At 38.6% G+C, this 20195-nt stretch overlaps 1 protein-coding gene and 1 long non-coding RNA gene across 3 annotated transcripts in view; both read right to left on the reverse strand.

Annotated features, from left to right (window-relative positions):
* Positions 1-19954, reverse strand: part of LOC126372293 (myocardin-related transcription factor A) — a 37972-nt gene extending 18018 nt beyond the window's left edge. The window contains exon 1 of one of the 2 annotated variants that reach the window (XM_050017977.1): positions 19757-19954. Coding sequence is in view for 1 of the 2 variants with exons in the window: in XM_050017976.1 (XP_049873933.1) it covers positions 17534-17606 (73 nt within the window). In the remaining variant the exon portion in view is untranslated. Of the gene's footprint in view, positions 1-17533; positions 17708-19756 lie in introns of those variants that run through there. The other variant, XM_050017976.1, reaches the window with a different exon arrangement.
* LOC126372328 (uncharacterized) lies at positions 5950-17492 on the reverse strand. The gene is made up of 3 exons (XR_007567147.1): positions 15324-17492; positions 7964-8026; positions 5950-6566 (listed from the first exon to the last, which is right to left on the reverse strand). It is a non-coding gene; the product is annotated as an uncharacterized LOC126372328 (long non-coding RNA).
* Positions 19955-20195: the final 241 nt, after the last annotated feature.

The following is a 20195-nucleotide window of genomic DNA, read 5'->3' on the forward strand; positions in this document are numbered from 1 at the left end:
TCTATTGTCTTCTGATCCAGTGATAACGAGTCTTAGACGTCGAATGACAAAGCAAAAGGGAATGATTCTTTCTTCCGAAGCCAGAGAGCTTTTGCTGCATTATCCGCTTGAATCTGATATAGAATTTATAGACATAAGTAACTTAGAAGATAGTTCTAGTGATAGTGAAGTGAATAGCATTTTAAAATAATGGCTAACTTTTTTGTATTTAATATCTTTTGTCTTTTACAAGTTAAGTACTTAGTATATTTTTGTTTATCTCTTAAGATTATATTATTATCTTGTTAAAACTTATGTAGGTAACCAATTAATAAGAGTTGTAAGAATGTATTGTCACAATTTATGGCGAGCAATAGTGATATATAGAGGTTAATTAATTTTGAGAAATTTTATAACGAAAAACCATAAGTAAAGGTTATTCATTAATTATATGTTCTGGGTAGGTACCTTCAAAATAATTTTTTGTTCATTTTAACTTTGTCACTTGTGTTGTAATGTATTTCTGTATAGTATTTAACATAGAACTAAGCTTATAATAAATTAATAAAACATAAAACTGAATTTTGAAATGTTGAATTTTTTGTCCTTTTCTGACCCATTTCTTTCAAAGAATTGCAACTTTAGGCAGATGCTGATTTTGCATTTGAGTAGTCAACTAGACAAAGATTACAGAAAATAAGGTCTCGCAGCTGGATCGGTATGGACTTGGCAGAAATTTAACTGTCTTTGATACGTTTCATACAAAAAAAACAGAAAATGTTTTTTTCTGACCAAAGTATAAAGTTTAGGAAAAAATGACCTAACATAACATTTATTGTGTTTGATTAGCTCTATCTATTGGCATAATCAAATATGTGATAATCGAAAGTTGAATCGTAAGTCCCTGCAATAGCACTTTCGACCCAATGTGCGGCGACCGCCGACCGCAACGGAATGTTGAATACAACCCGACCATACTAAATATAAAATATTAATATCTACTTCAATGTAATCCAACCGAAAAAACATATTTTTGAAATCATATTAATAAATTACAATATTGTTCACACTAAATCGTATTCGCGGTTACAAAAGTAGTTTCGGTTAAGTGTGAATTGGAGTTGCGCACCAAGAGGGTGCCGTACTAGCGTAGAAAAGTTGAACTCAACGGATAGGGTAAAAAACGCAGCTCGAAATGTCGTTATAATTATTAAGACACTGCAATTGACTTTAATGGACACACATGAATAAAGGCTCATACAGCATTCCCAGTGGGAATAGGCGTTATCTTACGTTATGTGTGTAAATAATGACAGAAAACTTTGAAGATTTAACATAAAATATATTAAATCTAACAAAGATCGTTTCAAATAATTTCTTGACCCTTTCCCCTTTAGTCAAAATTTAACAAAATAATAAGAGAATATAAAAGATGGTTTATTACTTTTTATTATTATTTTTTGGCAAATCCACCATAATAACCATAATCTGTAAAAACAATAATCCGGCCTACAGCCTTTTAAAATTGACAGATTGACCGACAGACACACAGCGTAGGCTTAGTATTAGGGTCCCTTTACAGTAGGTAAGTCATCATCCTAGCATTATCCCGTTTTTCACAGGGTCCGCTTACCTGTCTGTCTGACCTTCCGATCCGCGAAGGGAAAACGAGCCCAATATAGGTTAGGTCACATACCTCCGAAAAGGCATACAGTAGGTAAGTACGGAACCATAAAAACCTAAAAGCTCGCGAGGCTTACGCTCTTTATATAAGCGAAATGATACAAACAGTGAAATTAGGCAAATGGATACGTATCGCCATAGATGCCATGCTCCAACCAGAGCTTGCACAACGCGTATTTGGCTTACCACACTAGGCTAAATTCGGATCTAACTCAATTGACTTTCGTAAGCCGATGAATGAATCGCCAAACGACTAGCGCAGTTTCCTTTGCGAGCTGCCCGGAGATAACGACAACCGGCACGTCCAGGCCACGCTTCATATTTCAATTACATGCCAGGATAAAAGCTACGTTATATTATTCTATTAAATAGGTTTATTAACAACGGCGAAGAACAGATGACGGTCGTAAAACAACTTTGTTGTCAACTGTAGTTTCACAGGAACGTGTTAGCATTTTGCGAAATACCATTGGGTATTGAAATGTATTGGTAATAAAGAATGCCTTATTAGAGTATTTCAGGCCACGAAAATAACAACGGGAGCTCGGCACCGGCCATAGCGGGCCGATGACGTAAAAGGATGTTTTCAGCGGGGCGGCAACAGCGGCCGTCTGTTTATCGTCGGACCACAGTTAGAGCTACGGCTAGGCTGGCCTAAGCTGAATGCAGCTGTAAAAACACACGGAATTGCTCACTTATACCGCCATTCCATTTCACTGCAATAAATGTGCACGCGTACATTTTAATTGCCCGTCGCGTAAGCGCACCCGCGTATTTAAATGATCGCATACTCCCAAATTTCACAGACGAATTCAATTTATCACTACATTTCAGCAGATTTCTGGTATCAGTAACAGTAAAATATACCACACTCAATTAGTTTTCTAGATGGCGTATTCAGTAGCTTTGAGCAGGGAATGCTAAGCTTATTACGATATGCACGCAACAACTCGCTCATCGGCGGCGGCGGCTGCGCGTTACGGAAATTGTGGCAAAAGACCATTTAAAAAAAAATCCTGTGGTCCAGATTTTCAAACAATAGTTAAACAATGGGGTTTGGATATTAAAAGGATTTTCAACCTTAAGACCGTAAAACAAGTTTCCTGTTACCATATCTAGAACATGTATTTATGACTATTCTGAAAGGTAAATTGCATAGCCTTTAACGTCATCAATAATATTGACAGTAACAACATGCCATTGAGATTAGTCTAATACCTATTTCTCCTTTAAATATCAGCATTTTTTTAAAATTAATGTGAGAACGATTGTCATACCTCTGGTGCTTAGAAATGTTGCCAGAAATCCAAAAATAATCGGACATATTGTAATTGCACCTGCCTGTCGACAGATGTATAACTCTTCGCAAACTTGAATGAAATAAATGCCAACAATGCTAATTCCTATACACAATCAATCTAAATAAAAGTCACATTACATAACCAAAGACCTAAAAGCTAACAACATTATTCCTTGACGATGGCAAAATATGTTCCCTCAATATAACGGGTGGAAAATTAATCTTGTCGAAACCCAAATAAAAATCAAACATTTCTTAAATTAAATTTATAATCGTTTTAGTGAAGAAAGGCGTGGTAACCTTGAAAACTAGTTGCGTAATATTCTGGGACATTTTTGTCGTTCAGTAGGAAAAGTGTAGGTATGAAGATAAACATTTCCACAGTTTAAAATGTTCACTAAATTATTACCATCGCAAGGCGCGCCCCCGCGGTTTTTCAATTTTACTATGGCTACCAATCACATAGATCGTAGTCTAGCTGGAATATACGTCAAACATTAAAGATTTGCGCACGATTTTGAGACCGAGACAGATAACTTCATATTCTGTATCTACGTCTGTATACGTAATCCAATATAATGGAAATATATTATTTTATTATTAGGTGTAAAAGTCTCTGTCACGAATGTGCTCGTATGAACGTGAGCAAGAATTGCCGCCACAGTGGCTGCGCGGCAGAGGCATTTCAATCGGTCGTCGGTCTCGCCGCGAATTAATTTCTTTCCGCACACCGAGCACCGCCGGAGTTCTTTCACTTACACTCGTTTTAGCGCTAATATTTCATTCAACTCGAAATAAACCCAAATAGACATTTCTAAACTATGACGCAAATCTCTAAACGTAAATCATAATAACGCGTAGGTAAAAATGCATAGTACATGTGTGTCTTTCAAGACGCGTAGGTAAGTAAAAATATATATTTTATGTGTAAAGAAATGCTGCAAAAATAGAAAAATAGAGTTCCATTTCCTGAAAGTTTTATAGAAAGCAATGTAAATGAACTTAAATAGAGATGACGTAAATCGGACTACAACAATTTATTGGTAAATGAAGTAGAACAGCTGTTTACAGTATAAAAGATAATGTCGAAGCTGTGAGCCTGCGCCGCAACCTTGGCTGGCGGCGGTAATAGCCGAGACAATCACGACCGCTGATTAATCTGAATTTATAGACATTGGCAGCCAGGCGGAACCCAGTGGACAATTAGGTGAAACACTTGTAGATTGTCTTGAGAACGAAATAACTTTCCACTCTCTCGTCCGGCCACTCATTCCTTGGCAACATGTTAGGATTCGCTCAATATCAGCACCGCAGGTACGCCGCAAGAAAGAGCCAACAACCGTTAATCAAAAACAGAATTCTAATTTCAAATTAATAAAAAGTCACACATTAATTGGTAATATTAAGGTCAAACAGCTAACGAAATTCTGGTTCATATTTATGAATATCATCGAGCAATGAACCTCGAAAGAATTTGTTATAGGGTTGTGTTGTCGAGATCACAAAATAGTTTCGTTTACCTGTCGGGAACTAAGAAAATACAATGCTGTTTTGTCCATAAACAATAGCTCACCCACGCCGTTCAGTATTCTAGCAAGACGTAGTAGTCTAGTAACTCTTTACAATTTATGTGTGGTCCGTCTCTATGAGTGACAGGAGAATTCAGAGGGTAATGTAGTGGCGCGTGCGGTGGTGACCGGTGCCCGGTGCGCGGTGGTTGTTTCGAGCTGCGCGAGAGGTGGCGCACGTGCTGCCTCCCATTCATCCGTCACGTACCACGTGCGGCTGCGCTGGCACCGTGCCCCGTGACGAGACCACGCCGCACTTGATGGAGAACATCACTCGCTTGCAAAAAGTTATTGTTTACTTATTACTTCACTATCACTACGACTGGACTGGACTAGCAAATCCCGTCTCAGCCGCAGACTTACAGCTAACGGTACATTTACAGTAATAACAATCTGCAAACAACTGAAATGCACTTACAATACGGTACCGTAAAACGACATGTTGATAAATCAGTGGCCATCCATAAATCGTGAGGGCATAAGCAGAGGCTAATACCGTTCGGCCAATATATCTAAGTATGATGGCCAGCTAGTCGGCCACGCGAATAACAAACGAGCAAAGCAAGCTCTGTTTTAGGTCAACGTTGAACAAATACCAAACGGGTCGGTCGGGCGCTTCCGTGGTTTATTTCTGAACTGCACCTAAGCCGAGGACTGCTGTCGCGACTTTTGCGACGTCGTGCGACTGTACACTGCCGAGCTTGCTACTCGTACTACTAGTGAATCTTACGTTTACCACTCACTACACAAGGACGATATTATCGCTTTGTCTTTTTCATTACAGTTACACAAGCCTTCAATTCATTGTAAGACCAATTCGTAACTAATCAATGTATAAATTACCCATGGCGAAATATACTAAGAAATGGGTAATTAAAGTGTAGTCGACGACGTGGCCACATCTGATTCGGGCGGAGATGAAGGATGGATTCGGAGCAGATTGCGGAAGCTATCATTCGTATTTCGCAGAGCGGGCCGGCCCGAATGCGTCGGTCGTCTCCACTCCTATATCTAAATAAGGAGCAAAAGTTCAACGGCCGAATGACTAGGAAGAAACCGTCCAGAAAATGAGACACATGTTGTTCCATATCACGAAACTGTCCACTTTTTGTATGTGCCAATGTTTGGACAAGTCACTTTAAGAAACACGACCGACATACTTATAGGGCGCTTCGGAAAACCGTGGTAGGGATTGAAATTTACATTCCCAAACATTCGCTTGGAAATCTAGATAGTATTTTCATTTATGAATTATGTATGAATAATTTTCTGATTAGATGGAACTATAAAACATCAGAACTTAGACAAATATGTCATTCACGGTGTTTCTGTACATTCAATGTAATAAATTGAGCACTAACAGCAGCACATCGTGATTACCTAGTAATTAACTAGGTCATTATACCTGCCGTCATCCGCTCGACTCATTTTTGCCAATCGTAAGTGTGAAGCTCGCGTGTGAATGTAGGTCTAAACACATATGTCTGGAGGAACACTTTCCCCTGGCAGTTATGATGGCGATGTGTGTGACGTCGCCCCTTGGCAAGCTTCAAGGCGTGAGACAGAAATTGCGTAAAGGTGTCGTGAACACTTCATTTGAACTGTCTCTGGGAACTTTTCACGACAACACGAAAGTACAGAAATACCATTATCGTCTGTCAACAATGTCCGAAATAGCCACACGTTCAAAATAATAGTCACCCAGCCAATTGTTTATCTCGGTGCAGAATTGAGAGGTCTGTGTCACAGTTCCAAGTCCCAACACAATTTCAAAATCACGGCGCATTTGATAAAATGGCACGGAATGTATGTTTGTTATCGTTTTAATCTTATTATTCATTCAAATAATACTATTATTTTTTCAAAATAGCACATTAATTTCAATTTAAAATCAAACGATAATGCTCTTCCCATTGTGCAAATGCAATTTACAGAAATTAATGTAACTGCTACTTTTTCTCAGATGCTCTCAACGATTAAATAAATAGTACTATGATTTACAAAATAGCTGCACGTAGCCAGCAGTTTTGGAGACACTGGAACAAAATGCTTCTTTAGCTACATATAAAAATATCCTAAAATATGTGTGAAGAAAATAAAACAAGAGGTAGAGGGAGGGCGACAAGAACTAGTTGAAATATTGAACTAAACTACGAAACCTAAACGTGGAAAAAATCTTGGACTAGCTCCAAGCAGCTGATTGATGAGGATGGTCATTTCGTACACGGCCAATCCCGAGCTTTTTCTTATTATTTAGCAAAGTAGTGGACGAGTCTATTTCTGTGACGCGAAAAACAAGCCGCCACAAAATATGCCGTCCGCTCACAAAAAATCGAATCATACGATTTTTAACACCGGTATTACATTTTATTAGCAAAATCTATACAGGCGTCGGAGTATTTTAGAACACATAATCATGTGCGGAAATAAAACTTAGTGAGACACAAGTTTTTTTAATGCAGATTCTTTGCCAGAAAATTGGCGAAAAATTCACATTTATCAGTAATAAGCGCGAATGCCGTTTCCAACGTCATTGGTGCTGTCGAATTCCGACGTAAGTGGTCACGTTTGAGTTGGATAGAGATGGACAGCGGTTTATCACGTGTCGATAGGTTAATAGGTAACATGGAAACTGATTAACAAATAAGAAATAACGCACACTAATAATTATAAGAGGTATTTAAGTTACATATTACGATTAGGAAAATCATCGCCTGATTGCTATATTCACTAATTTTAGATGTAAATTTTTGAAATCATATTTCATGCCTGCGTAAAGCGGAGTGCATCAGCGAGTCACTTGTGCCGAGTAACAGCCTCGGCACCGTTACAGCTAGTGCTCGTCCCGCTATCTCTAATTAAGATTTAACACAAAATCCTCCACACACAAGCGCGGATTTCAGATACCTAACTCACATCATCAAATTCTTGGCCTTTGCAAATGGAAAGATATAGATCTAAAATCACAAGCAGTTAATTTGAAAGTAGCGCATGTTTTACCCGGCAGTGCAAACGTGGGTGCGCATGCGCTTAGCGACCAGATAAATAAAGCTAAACGCTCCACATTTTCAACCGAATTACATGTGTAATTTGCTCCGCGATAAAAGAAATAACAGCTGTTTTTCTTGATCTTAGAATTTGTATCGCATCACACTTTCAACTTCCTGTGATGCACTCGGCCGACGAGTCTAAGATATAAAGCAGAGCTTTGATTATACGCGTAAATTAGTTAGAATAAATTGTTGCATCGACAGCTTGCTAGCCATATTCAACCGAGAATTTTGTAAGACTTTGCTATGTAAACATAGATAAGTTTTCATCAAACTTGGATACAGTACGAGTACAAACCTTGAGGTTGCATAAAGACGTAACATTACGCAGTTGGTAGTTTGTTGTGCGCGACTAATTATTAGATGTTTGTCCCCGGACTCACCGAAATATTGTGGATTTGCCAAGCATTAGTCGTTCAGAATGGAGGAACGTGAAGGTTAATTACCTGAAAATATAAAATAAACAATTAGTACTGGTGCCGGCGGTCGCGGGAAACATTGCTAAAACACGACCGAAACCGCAAGGAAACATGTTTACGATAATGTAAACAATCGTGCGGCACAAGCTAGGCTGAAAAATACGGATTTGGCAATAACTGCGGTTTAAGCCAACAATTTGAATAAAATGTATGGCTCGCTACTAGAAATTAACTGCTAATTAGTATCGAAATAGAATTAGATAATTAATCACGAACGATTGCGCTGGCCAAAGGTTTAAAGTGGTTGGCGCCAGAGAATGGTTGTCAAAAACCAGTAATTGGGCACACAAATAGACAAATCGCAGTAAACAAGCTTGACGGTACGATGTGACCTGCCCACGCGCATTGTTGCCGCATACAGGGGGAATTATTCCCGACGTTTAGTGCATTAGGTACTCATAAATAAACAGGTGATTTAAAAGGTATTTTATATTTAATTTAAAGAAAATTGGGAATAGTATAGTCGGCTAGGTTCAAATGTGAAATCAAATGAAGTATCTAGATCAGTGGTTGCCTACCAGTAGGGCAGGCAGAGGTGTATTAGCATATTCTACTCCTCGCCAGTTATGTTTAAGGCCTATGTAATAGGGGGCGAGCCAAAACCTGGAATCCATGTGATATCAATTATCAATGCCAAAAATAAATTCAAACTTTCACAATAAAATTCGGCAGTTTAGAGCCATTAATAGCAATGGCTATTAATAGCAATGGCTATTAATGGCTCGACGAAAAATTCCACTTGATATTAACTCAGAATCATGGCCTGAATCATCCCCCTGAGTATTCGTTACGATGTCACTAACACCCTGTATAATAAATATGTCATTTATTGATATTACGATTTTTTTTTCTTATGTTTAGGAGGTTTTTGTCCCAATTTCGGAGATACCACGCCACGCACGGTTCACGCCAAAATACACTTTGAAACAATGACGTCATAAGAGGCGAATGAAGGTCATTGTTTTTTGGATTTTTTTACGTAATCGTTAACTTTGTGAGTCGAAAATATAGTAAATCAAATTATCTTCAAATGGTTTATTTTTCTATACATACCATCCACAAAAAATAGCATGACCAATTGAAGAATTCTATCAGTTGGGTCAAGATGGGCATAAAATCAAAACATTCTATATCTGAATGAATTATGATAGAGAATGCTTCTAATTCGGGGTTTACCTGCACCTGTTTAATAGGTCAGGCGGCTGAAGTTCGTTAATCTCTGAACTGACATTATTTTCGCCGACGGAGCGTTACGACTAGCGTATCGACAAGCCAAAAGGATCGGTCGTTCTGGCCACGTACCAAGGAACGCGATCGTCGGCCTAACAAATGTGCACTTCGCGACCCAACTTGGCATTTTGTTAGGCTACGATCGTCCGACATGTCCGACGCGTGTTCCCGCTACACAACATAAACTTTACTCCAACTTACACATATTGTAACATAAACATAAACTGCCTATATACGTCCCACTGCTGGGCACAGGCCTCCCCTCAATCAACCGGAGGGGGTATGGAGCATACTCCACCACGCTGCTCCACTGCGGGTTGGTGGAGGTGTTTTTACGGCTAATAGCCGGGACCAACGGCTTAACGTGCCCTCCGAAGCACGGAATCATCTTAATTTTTCGGACAATCAGGTGATTCAAGCCTGAAAAGTCCTTACCAAACAAAGGACAGTCTCACAAAGTGATTTCGACAATGTCCCCATCGGGAATCGAACCCGGACCTCCAGATCGTGAGCCTAACGCTCTAACCACTAGACCACAGAGGCTGTCACGGAAGTTGTACACATATTGTACAACTTTATTTTTACCTACATCTATGATATCATCTATAATTCCACACACCGGGCTTATTATGTCAACAAGGAGTTAATTTTTCTTTACCATACCTAATAACACGTTAAATAGTGAAAGCCAATTATTCGCGATCTTTCGTATGATATAATATGTGTAACAGGGACATATTCATCAGTTTTATGTTGCGCCAACATTGTACGACTCGTAATACCTTGTTGATCTTGGACGCGCAAAAGTGGCAGGTGCGACGTGCCGTTATTTTCAACGAGTAATATGTTTAACATAGTTGCAAATAAATACACGTGTCGTGTTCAGTGTCTAAATAAATCATATAAAAACCTGACCCACACTGCAGTGCAAAAAGTGTACTAGGTACTGTTATATTAATAACCGTAGCATTTACTACGAAAACGAAATACTCCAAGCGGCAAAATCAATTCAATTGTATGTACCGATTGCAGCGAATGAAATAATTATCTGTTTCGCAAACGCTTATGGCCCGTATTTCCATCGGCGGGCGCGCATCCGAGATGTTACGAAATTCGCGACAACAAGCGCCAAGCGCATTAACCGGCCGCTATGCCGCGCGTGCACCGCGTGCAGTCCCTGCCGAAGATGACGCCCCCAGATGACACCTCATTGCAGACAGAAATAAATCTGCAGGCTAAACAAACCAGGCATTTCCGCCGCCACGTGCCTCATGACAATTAACTCCCCAAATAAACCGCAATCGACGAGGATTCGCGCTCGACGGAGCTCCAAGTTTCTTTTTGGCGTCAACATGCCATGAATGGGCGTAATGTTACGCAAGTTGGCATGGTATTCGCTCGCGCTGAGTCACCAACACCAGAATTAACATGTCTAGAGTGCACTGGAGCCCCCACAGCTGCACCCCATATTTCATAACTGCGGCAATATGTATAATAATGCATAATCGGAATCGGGTGTTATTCGAACGCAGTATTGGGGCGAGACCGGTACAAACTAGACGGCTGATCGTAGCCACTCATCATTTTGCAAATTTATTCAGTTAATTAATTGTAGGTGACATGATAACAAGCGAAATGTCAGCAAAAATATTTAATATTTATTTATAACGCTGTGTATGTAAACGCAGGCGATGACTGCCTTGTCACGAGTGCCGGTTGATTCAGATGCGTTTAGTCAACGAACGGCAAGTCTGTATCGTCGCCTGGTGGATTGGCAGTTCTTGGCGGCGACTATTTTCACGCAAATTATCCCTTTGCATGAGTTACGGGCACGGCGGCGTAACGAGCAGTCCACATGTTTGCCAAAACTAGGATTATTGCCGACCTGCCTAACCGTCATAGATTAAGAACTAACATAGATTATGCAAGCACGTATGGAAAATGGGTTGATTAAAAACACATGTGATCGTGTTTAGACTATCATCAAATGCTAATTTTGCATATACAGGAAACTCCGTAAGAACCGCTGATGGACCTTATTTTATTAAATTGTTAAAGGTTGCTTCAACTGATTCTTGCAGTTGGTACAGTAAACAACAACAACGTCAGCTAGATATTGTACGGAAAACTTATTTTAACCGCCGTCCAGGGCCGCGCTGCGCACGGATACATAACAATATATAAATGCTCCATAACTGCAAACGCGCACGAGCCGATTGTGCGAACTATTTATTATTTATTACTTTTCTGTAACGGACCTAGTCTAAAACCAGAAGTCTACTCGTCGATAAATAATTTACCTATAAATAATAAATTTTAGACCTTCGTTTAGAGTTTTTAAAGCGAGAATTCTTGCTAAGTGAATCATTTACACATTACGCGCCACGTCTTGCATTTAAAAACATTGACGCAAAACGACGCTTGTTGGCGGAAAACAAAACTATTTATATATAAATCATTCTGAACTATGTCTGATCATTTGATTATATATCAAGTCTGATATTATCGATTGCATAAATACTTCTCACATGTGCTTTCGTAACGATAATACGAGAAAAAAACACATCCACCCAGATTAAAATAATAAAAGAAATCCAAATTCCTAAACCGAATACCAGCGCTGTGAAAAGCAACCGTAAAACTTTAAGCTCAGCATAATAAAATGCTACAAAGTATAAATACGACAAGAGTTATAACTTGTTCATTGGAGACACGAACCGGATAGACGAAACCAAGCAGCCACAAGTGATCGTGTCGTATGGAGCGATCTTTATTTTGGAATATATTTGGAGATGCTTCACGCTAGATGCCGAGCCACATTAATTACAACGGCTTTTCTTATGAAAGTTGTGCCTCCTCATTCCAACGCAACATGACCGAATTAAATTTTAATAAAAATGACGTTGATAATTTCCAGTTAAAGCAAATTCTTCTTCTTTTATCGTGTGGGTTGTGAGGTGGATTACCAGACTCAGCAACCCTTGTGTCAGGGTTATTATTGAGCCGCCAAAGGCGTCTGACATGGCTCATATAACGATTACTCACTTACATCAATAAGTAGTAACCGGGACCAACGGCTTAACGTGCCTTCCGAAGAACTTCGACAAAAAATCTTCTTACTTTCGTACAATCAGGTGATCAGCCTGTAATGTTCTAACCAAACAAGGGATCACAAAGTGATTTTTGTGATATGTCCCCACCGGGATTCGAACCCGGGACCTCCGGATCGTGAGCCCAACGCTTAACCACTGGACCACAGAGGCCGTTGTTACAGCAAATTTGACAAAGTAAAAGACTTTTGAATAGGTATATAAATACTATTGACTGAATCAAAGTAAATAAAGCCGTGACTAGATCAGTAAATAAATCTGAAAATCATTGAGATTCCACAAACAACAAGTCAGCAAGAAAATGTATCATGTCGAAATTTCAAATTATTCCAGAACGATGTTTTGAAAGCGACCGAGATATGTCCACACATAACGTAGTAAAGGATGACACAATATAACCCCGTCCTATTTCTAATGTATAAAAGTTGTTCGTACCCGTTAAGAAAACACGAGTATCCATTTATCTAGCCGAGCAGCGAATGTTTTTCCAAAACACGATCGTACGCGAAGTCGATAGGGCGTAATTAGAAATTGAAAGTGGTTTGTCAGCGTCCAGTTGACACGGGTCCAAGATGCTGTCGGCAGATAACGGTAATATGGTACGTGTGGTCGCACCTTGCGCTAATCGCGTTCGACGACACCCCAACGTTAATCATAATACACGTTCGAGAGCCAACATACTCTAGCGCTTATAATTTCCTGTCATTATTGGTAATGCATTTGGCAGTAAACCACGGCGGCCTTTATGCCATAAGACTCGTTCACGTAACATTATGCCATGACGATTACTCTCAAGAACACACATCCATTAAACCCGAACCAAGAATTACAGTGCATTGCTTAGGTAGTATTTTCATCGATTGCTCTTTTAAAAGAACTTTCTCTATTTTACAATGTATTGTTTGTGAAGAAAAATGCAAAGCCGGATAGTGTGAGCCGTAAAGCAACGAGGTCAAGGTAGAGAATTAGAACGAGGACGAACCCGCTAATTACAACGTCGATAATGTTAAAACTGTGTTTATGTCGAAGAAAAAAAGGACAGAAAACTCAAAAGTAGAGTTAGCACTTATATGTAACTCAGTGCGTTCTTATTCATCATCACCAGCCCATTAACGTCCCCACTGCTGGGGCACGGGCCTTCCCTATGGATGGATAGGGAGATCGGGCCTTAAACCACCACGCGGGCCCAGTGCGGATTGGTGGTTATTAACGACTGCTAATGCAGCCGGGACCAACAGCTTAACGTGCCTTCCGAAGCACGGAGGAGCTCGAGATGAATTATTTTTTTGTGGTCACCCATCCTAAGACCGGCCTTTGCGAAAGTTGCTTAACTTCAACAATCGCGGACCGAGCGCGTTTACCGCTGCGCCACCGTGCTCCTCCATATCCATGAGGAGCTCGGGGGCATTCTTATTACTGATTATTTTTTAAAATAAACGGATCATATAGGGAGTAAAGAGATTGAATAATGACAAAACTACAAATGTTTAAATATCAGTTTATATAAGTCTAAGGGTTAAAAGTAATGTGAAATTAATAGTAGACATAATTAAAATAATTAATTCAAATACATAAATATTAATAGCTATGTCTTGAACGCGAAAATTATGAATGGCATGTAATATTTATCACAGTTGGTAGTTGGTAGCCAACACCGCCGGGAATTTATGTAATAATAAGGGCCGACATTTATTAAATACCTCTGAGTTGGTGCAGTTTGTATTATTATAGTGAACAGATAGTTTAAACACAACAAGTGGTTTATAGTGAATTACACAACCACAGACAGTCAGTGCCAAAATTCTATTTGTGACGACAAACCGAGACGGGTATATTTAACTGCCACCCATAAACTGTCGAATACTGTCTCTGACAGCGCCGGGCTGTACACAACTAAACAAAACGTTTTATCCCGATGTTTTCAATTCCAAAAACCAACAGACAGATTAAACGATTTTCAAAGCGGTTTTTTCACCTTCAAACTACTGTATACTTAAATACATCTGCAGCTGAGCAAACAACAAGAAATTGACTCCTGTCTTTTATTTAATTAAGTACTTACGTACCGGAAAAACATTAAAATAACTTTTTTATTCTGTTTCTTTTGTCTTCAGAAAACATAAATCAGAATTGTTTCTCTGGATAAATGTCATGTCAGTTAGTTAGTATTTTATAAAGTCATAAAATGCGTTGTACGGTCCAGTTTCAAAACAAGACCCAGTAACCATTTTTCCTGCATATAATCCGAAGCTAACTACACATTGTATACAAGTACTTCTTTGAATAATTATGAGTTTGTTTGTGATTCTTCAAACAAACATTCCTTTCATATGTGTGGGACAGAATTATACCTACAGTACAACCGAAACGCCGACGCCTGGTGCATAAATAGACTCATTTCTTGCATGGAAATTCACGACTTTTATTTTAGGGCCGCCATCAAACCCGTGGAAATGTTGTCATAGTCACAGTTCTATTTACGACGCGAAAAACAACGTGACGTTCTCACGAAACTATGTAAGTGCATACATATATGGGTTAAAAACGCCGTCCACGTAAATTAGACAGATTGTAAAAATGTCACGACGTAAATATTTTTTTAAACAGATTACGAGTTTATTACCTTGGCATAGACTAATTATGAGAGTTTTACACGCCTTTCGAAAATTCTACAGCTCTGTATTAAACGGTTATGAGACCCAATCTCGTGACCGCTCTACCGCGGATGCGCGCGCGCACGTGGGCGTGCATATAGCCCTCGATTCGCGAAAACAAAGTTAGTATGTACTTAATGTATAGTTTCGTTTTACTATATATTCATTGTTCTATAGCACAGTGCAAATGATTTTACAGGACATTATGTAGTGATGTTGATAATATGGTCAAAAGTTAATGGCTAAGTATAGTTCAAAGAAGTAAATCACATTTAAAGATAGTATTTCGCGCTCACCCACGCCCTGGTCCAAGGAAAATAACGTCCACCTTCTCAGAAGTCATAAACACGATTAACAAGTAAACAGGATAATCCACGTCAAAGACATAGTACTCGTCAATAAAACTTTTGAATGGACGTGGTAGGAAATTTGAGATTAGGTAGTAAATTAAACAGTAATAATCTGATTAAAACCAATTGGCACATGGCTTCAATATAATTATCATCAATTATGATCTGTATCAGCACCACTACACGGCAGACGATTGTGACAGTCTGTAATACTTTTACGAGAGGACTGACAACTTGGCAGACCAAGAAGTTGTACGGTATTTGAGTCATTCAAACACTATTTCCACATTTCTATTCATAATAAAGGTCTAGTTATGTAAATTATAAAATAAAAGACATTATGAAAAAATACGTGCTATTAATTAGAACCGATAGAACCTCGCACAATGAAGTAGATACCGATAAATAGAGATACAGCGAAGCGAAATAATCTTCATTTCTCCAATGGTTGAACGGTTAAAGAGGATTGATTGTAAGGAACATACTTAGGAGATGTCTAGCGGCAGTGGATGAGAAAAGACAAGTAATATAAACGGATGAATAAACTGCAACTGATATGCATAAACAGATGAATCAGCTTCAGTGTGCTGGTACCGGAGAATGACTGCTTCGCCAGGCGGCGTCTCCTCGACAGTCTCGACGGCCTGTACTAATTAACTTCCGTCGCACCTCGGCGGCGGTTTACCAGTCACCTGTCACAACACGCCCGAGATTCTCTCACTACTCCACCATTTAGGTACAAACCCGAACAAAAAATACCCAGCCAGAACGCAAGTTTACGCACAATTACCTACTCCGAATTACCGACATATCTACACCTCTATCGGCACAATTATCGCTGCGAAATCGTCAAGCGTAAATGACTCATTGATTTTACGATGAGTACTACAATATTGCTATCATTATACGAGACACGTGTTTTAAACGAATTCCAATGCAAGAGTGAGACACGCCCAAATTATGCACAGAACAATCTGTACAGCGAAACATCGGTAACGCACGCAAGACATCCAAAGTGTATTTGTTTACGAGCTGCCAGTTACATAAGGCATCCCACTCCAGACCATTCTGGTAACTTATATGCACTTTTATATTTATATGCACTTTCCATATTACACATTTATATGCACTTTCCATTCCCGAGACTCCGTGACACATTTACTTAGTGCCATGACTAAGGGCGAGCTAAAGATATTTTTCCTGAATCTTAACCGGTCGTTAACTGATTTTGAACGCCGCCCATCATATTAGCATATTTATTTCGTAAAATGCTCACAAGGTGCACCCAGTCCCGTTAAGTACAACTACGGTACAGTAAGAGCAATTTAAAAGTAGAGGAATGCCGTATTTATGCCATTAGGTGTACAACATACCCATCTAGTTTATAGTGTTCGTCACAAATAAGTTACATTCTTGTGCACAAAACTCACGTTTATCATGATTTCAAGATTTATAAAGTCCTAATTACGACCGATAAGCACCGTAAGCAATTTGTAGAAATATGATTAGCTTGAAATATATTACTACTATCAAGTAATTGACATAAATTTGTCATATTTGTATTGTTTTTATTCAGGAACAATCGTCATATTTTAATTTTTTAATGAGTCAGAACCATAATTTTGTTTTAGTCCTCTTTTATACGAAACTATCAGATATAACTTAATCTTAACAAATATGTGACTTTGTAACATTCATTCATAGTTACAAGTTATCTCTAAACGTAACTACAGGAAGTAGAACATAATAACTAGTTCTACAATATAAATGGTGTGGCACATTTGCATTACCAAGTGCAGAGGAACAATAAACAAAACAAATATCATCAGAACTTCCTACCACCACAGACAATATGGAATTTCATTTTCTTTTAATAAAATATTATCTTTAATACTCAGCTCGAAGGCATTTTAGAAGGGGTTACGACAATCCTTACAGTCAGATTAGAACATGTTGTTTTCGGAGTAATTCATTATTTCACAAAAATAATATTAATTTGATTAGCTTAGAAGTAGCTAAATTGCCTTATCAATGAATTAGATATAGTTCAACTTCGCCTTTTCTTATCATACAAAAATTAGCAAGCAGGTGTCATCATTGAATGATGGAAGCAAGTTGGTGTTGTCGTACCGTCGCAGTGCTTGCAGCGTTTTGGCTGGGGGGGTGCGAGCTCGTCGCCGAGTTCGCGGTGTCGCACCGGCATGGCGGCGCATCCCGCGCCGGCGCCGCGCTACACCGCCGGGAGCTGCGCAGGCGCCAGGACTTGCCTCGCGCTCGGGCTCGCGATGATCGGCCGCTCCACAGGCGGCGGCGTCACGGCTGCCACTGAGCCTCACCAGTCCCGCCCGCCCCGGCCGATAGGCGGCGCCCATTCCCGATCTATTTTCAGCCACCGTGACTCACGGCTCGAACTGCTCGCGGCGCCCGCGCATCCACAGGCTCTTTGCTACCCCGCAAGCCTACGTGCCTTTCTCTACTAACCCTTCGCGTGTCCTTCTCTCCTTACGTCAAGGATCCACCCGTTATCCTTGCATGTTACAAATATTTTCATACTTAATTGAGCTTTAATTCTTATGTATATTTCCTACTTGAATTGTTGTTCTAAATGATTTGTGTTTGGACTTTTTGTATCCTTTTGAGACTTTCAAGGGCTTGACAAGGACATTGTCACATACCTATTAATATTATTACTGAAAGTATCAAGCAATCCATTACAGGTGCTTGCAACCAAAAATGATATTCAGATTTTTACAATTTCTTATTGGTTTTTCTAAGAAAATCTTTCTTGATTTATAACATTTTTTTATCTATATTTAGTTATAAGAAAAAAAATATTAAAATCTTAGTAAATATATGTTATGTATTATAATATATCCAAAATAAGGAAAACATTAATTGACACAATTATACTTTTTAACATACACAGTTAACTGTAAATATATTTTTTATAATACACCTTGGTATTACAATTATTACTAACTTATAGCAACAGCACAGGCAGCACTGGGATATTTATTTTGATTATACTATCAAGTGAGCAATAGACAGAGCAAATGCTATCTATGTGGATAAACATTGTATGGCAAAACAGAACCCACACAGAATGTGGTAATACCTGGGAACAGGTATAGAAATAAAAGCTATCATAATACTATATTTATGGACAGTCTTCCTTACGCATTTTTTGCTCCAATTACATTTTATTGAGGGTTTATTTTCATTAGAATATGCCATGTTCATAGTATTCATAGATTTATGTTTATTGACTGATGCTTGTGACTGAAAATTTATGTTCAACAACCCTTTGGATTTAACCAATAAACACATAAACGTGATATGGCACCCGGGCACAGAGATATTAAACAAACGCTGTTATAATACTACATTTACGGACAGTCTTCCTTATGCTTTGTGTGAATGATTGTTTCCTACAATTACATTAGGTATAATGAAGTATTAAAAACATGTTCTTTAAATAATGCATGTTTATATCAAAAGTTGTGCACATCTGTAATTAGTACTAGTCTATAACAATGTCATATTCAATGTAATTTGTTTGCACTGCTGGTGTGCTTAATATTAAAATAAAATGTTCTAGTGTGTAATTTAATGTAATGAGACTTACTTAGAATTTTATTATAATAAATCACTAACCTAATCAGGCTATAAGGCATTTAAGTTGTCCTACTTCCAATAAACAAAACATAGGTAACAAGATAAATTATGTAAATATTATATTAAAACCGCATTCAAAAATAATCACAAATGTTGTAGACCTACCTATTAACTAATACTTTATAAGTACTCAGTACCTTGATATTAAAAGTCCATAATATTTATGAATATGATAGCAGTGTTCATATTGGAAGAAATCACTTTTTAACGCATTGTTATTTACAAAAAAACGCAGATTACGTACTGAAACATTAAGAATGAATTTTAGACCAGTGAGACGTTCTTATAGAGAAATTGCTACGAAAAACAATGCCGGCGTAGAGAACGATGTGGAAGTCAAACGGGTCACATCCACAGCCTCTGATACCCTTCAGCTACCTGCCTGTCGAAGCCGCATGACCCTCGATAAATGTTCTAAACGATTGATCAACAAGTTAATAATAACTTACTAATGCGTAGTGTCTGGTTACCGAGCAAAATCCATGACAGCTGAGCTGAACTATTTGAAGCAAACTATTTGTCCCTAATTTGCATTTTAATACCAATGTTTACCATGCAACAACCGTTTTTATTGTTTGTAAAACAAATCTAGACAACATGTGCCACTGTGACAAGTAAAATAGTGTAAAATTTTTGACAAAAACGAAGCAGGTTGAATAGTGGGCGGCCAAAACTTACCTTTGTTTTGAAAGAATAACGTTTCATCCAATCGAACGGCACTCGATGAATTCAATATAAACCCTCAGATTATCAGTCCGAAATCACCAAAATTCCGTTATACCACGTCACTATGTACAAATTATCGTACAAACATAGAAATAAACACTATCGCTAGACATTGTTCTGCCATTTTGATCTGTGTTGCCATTGCCAAGGTACCGACCGACATTATTTTATTTTGAACTTATTGCCATTTAAAAAATTAGGAAACAATGTTGCCACATTAGAATATTTGTGCTTGGCGTAAAGTGCGAAAATACTGCCATAGATGGCGCTACAAGTCAAATAAGGCAAAGGCATGGACAACGTGGATATAAAATAGGTGTACTCTCCAAAAAAGAGCACTTATCGCCTCCGAAAGTAGTGAAATAAACTCATCACAAGAGCAAGGGTATGA

The sequence above is a fragment of the Pectinophora gossypiella genome, chromosome 14 (assembly GCF_024362695.1).
Source record: "Pectinophora gossypiella chromosome 14, ilPecGoss1.1, whole genome shotgun sequence".
NCBI lineage: Eukaryota > Metazoa > Arthropoda > Insecta > Lepidoptera > Gelechiidae > Pectinophora > Pectinophora gossypiella.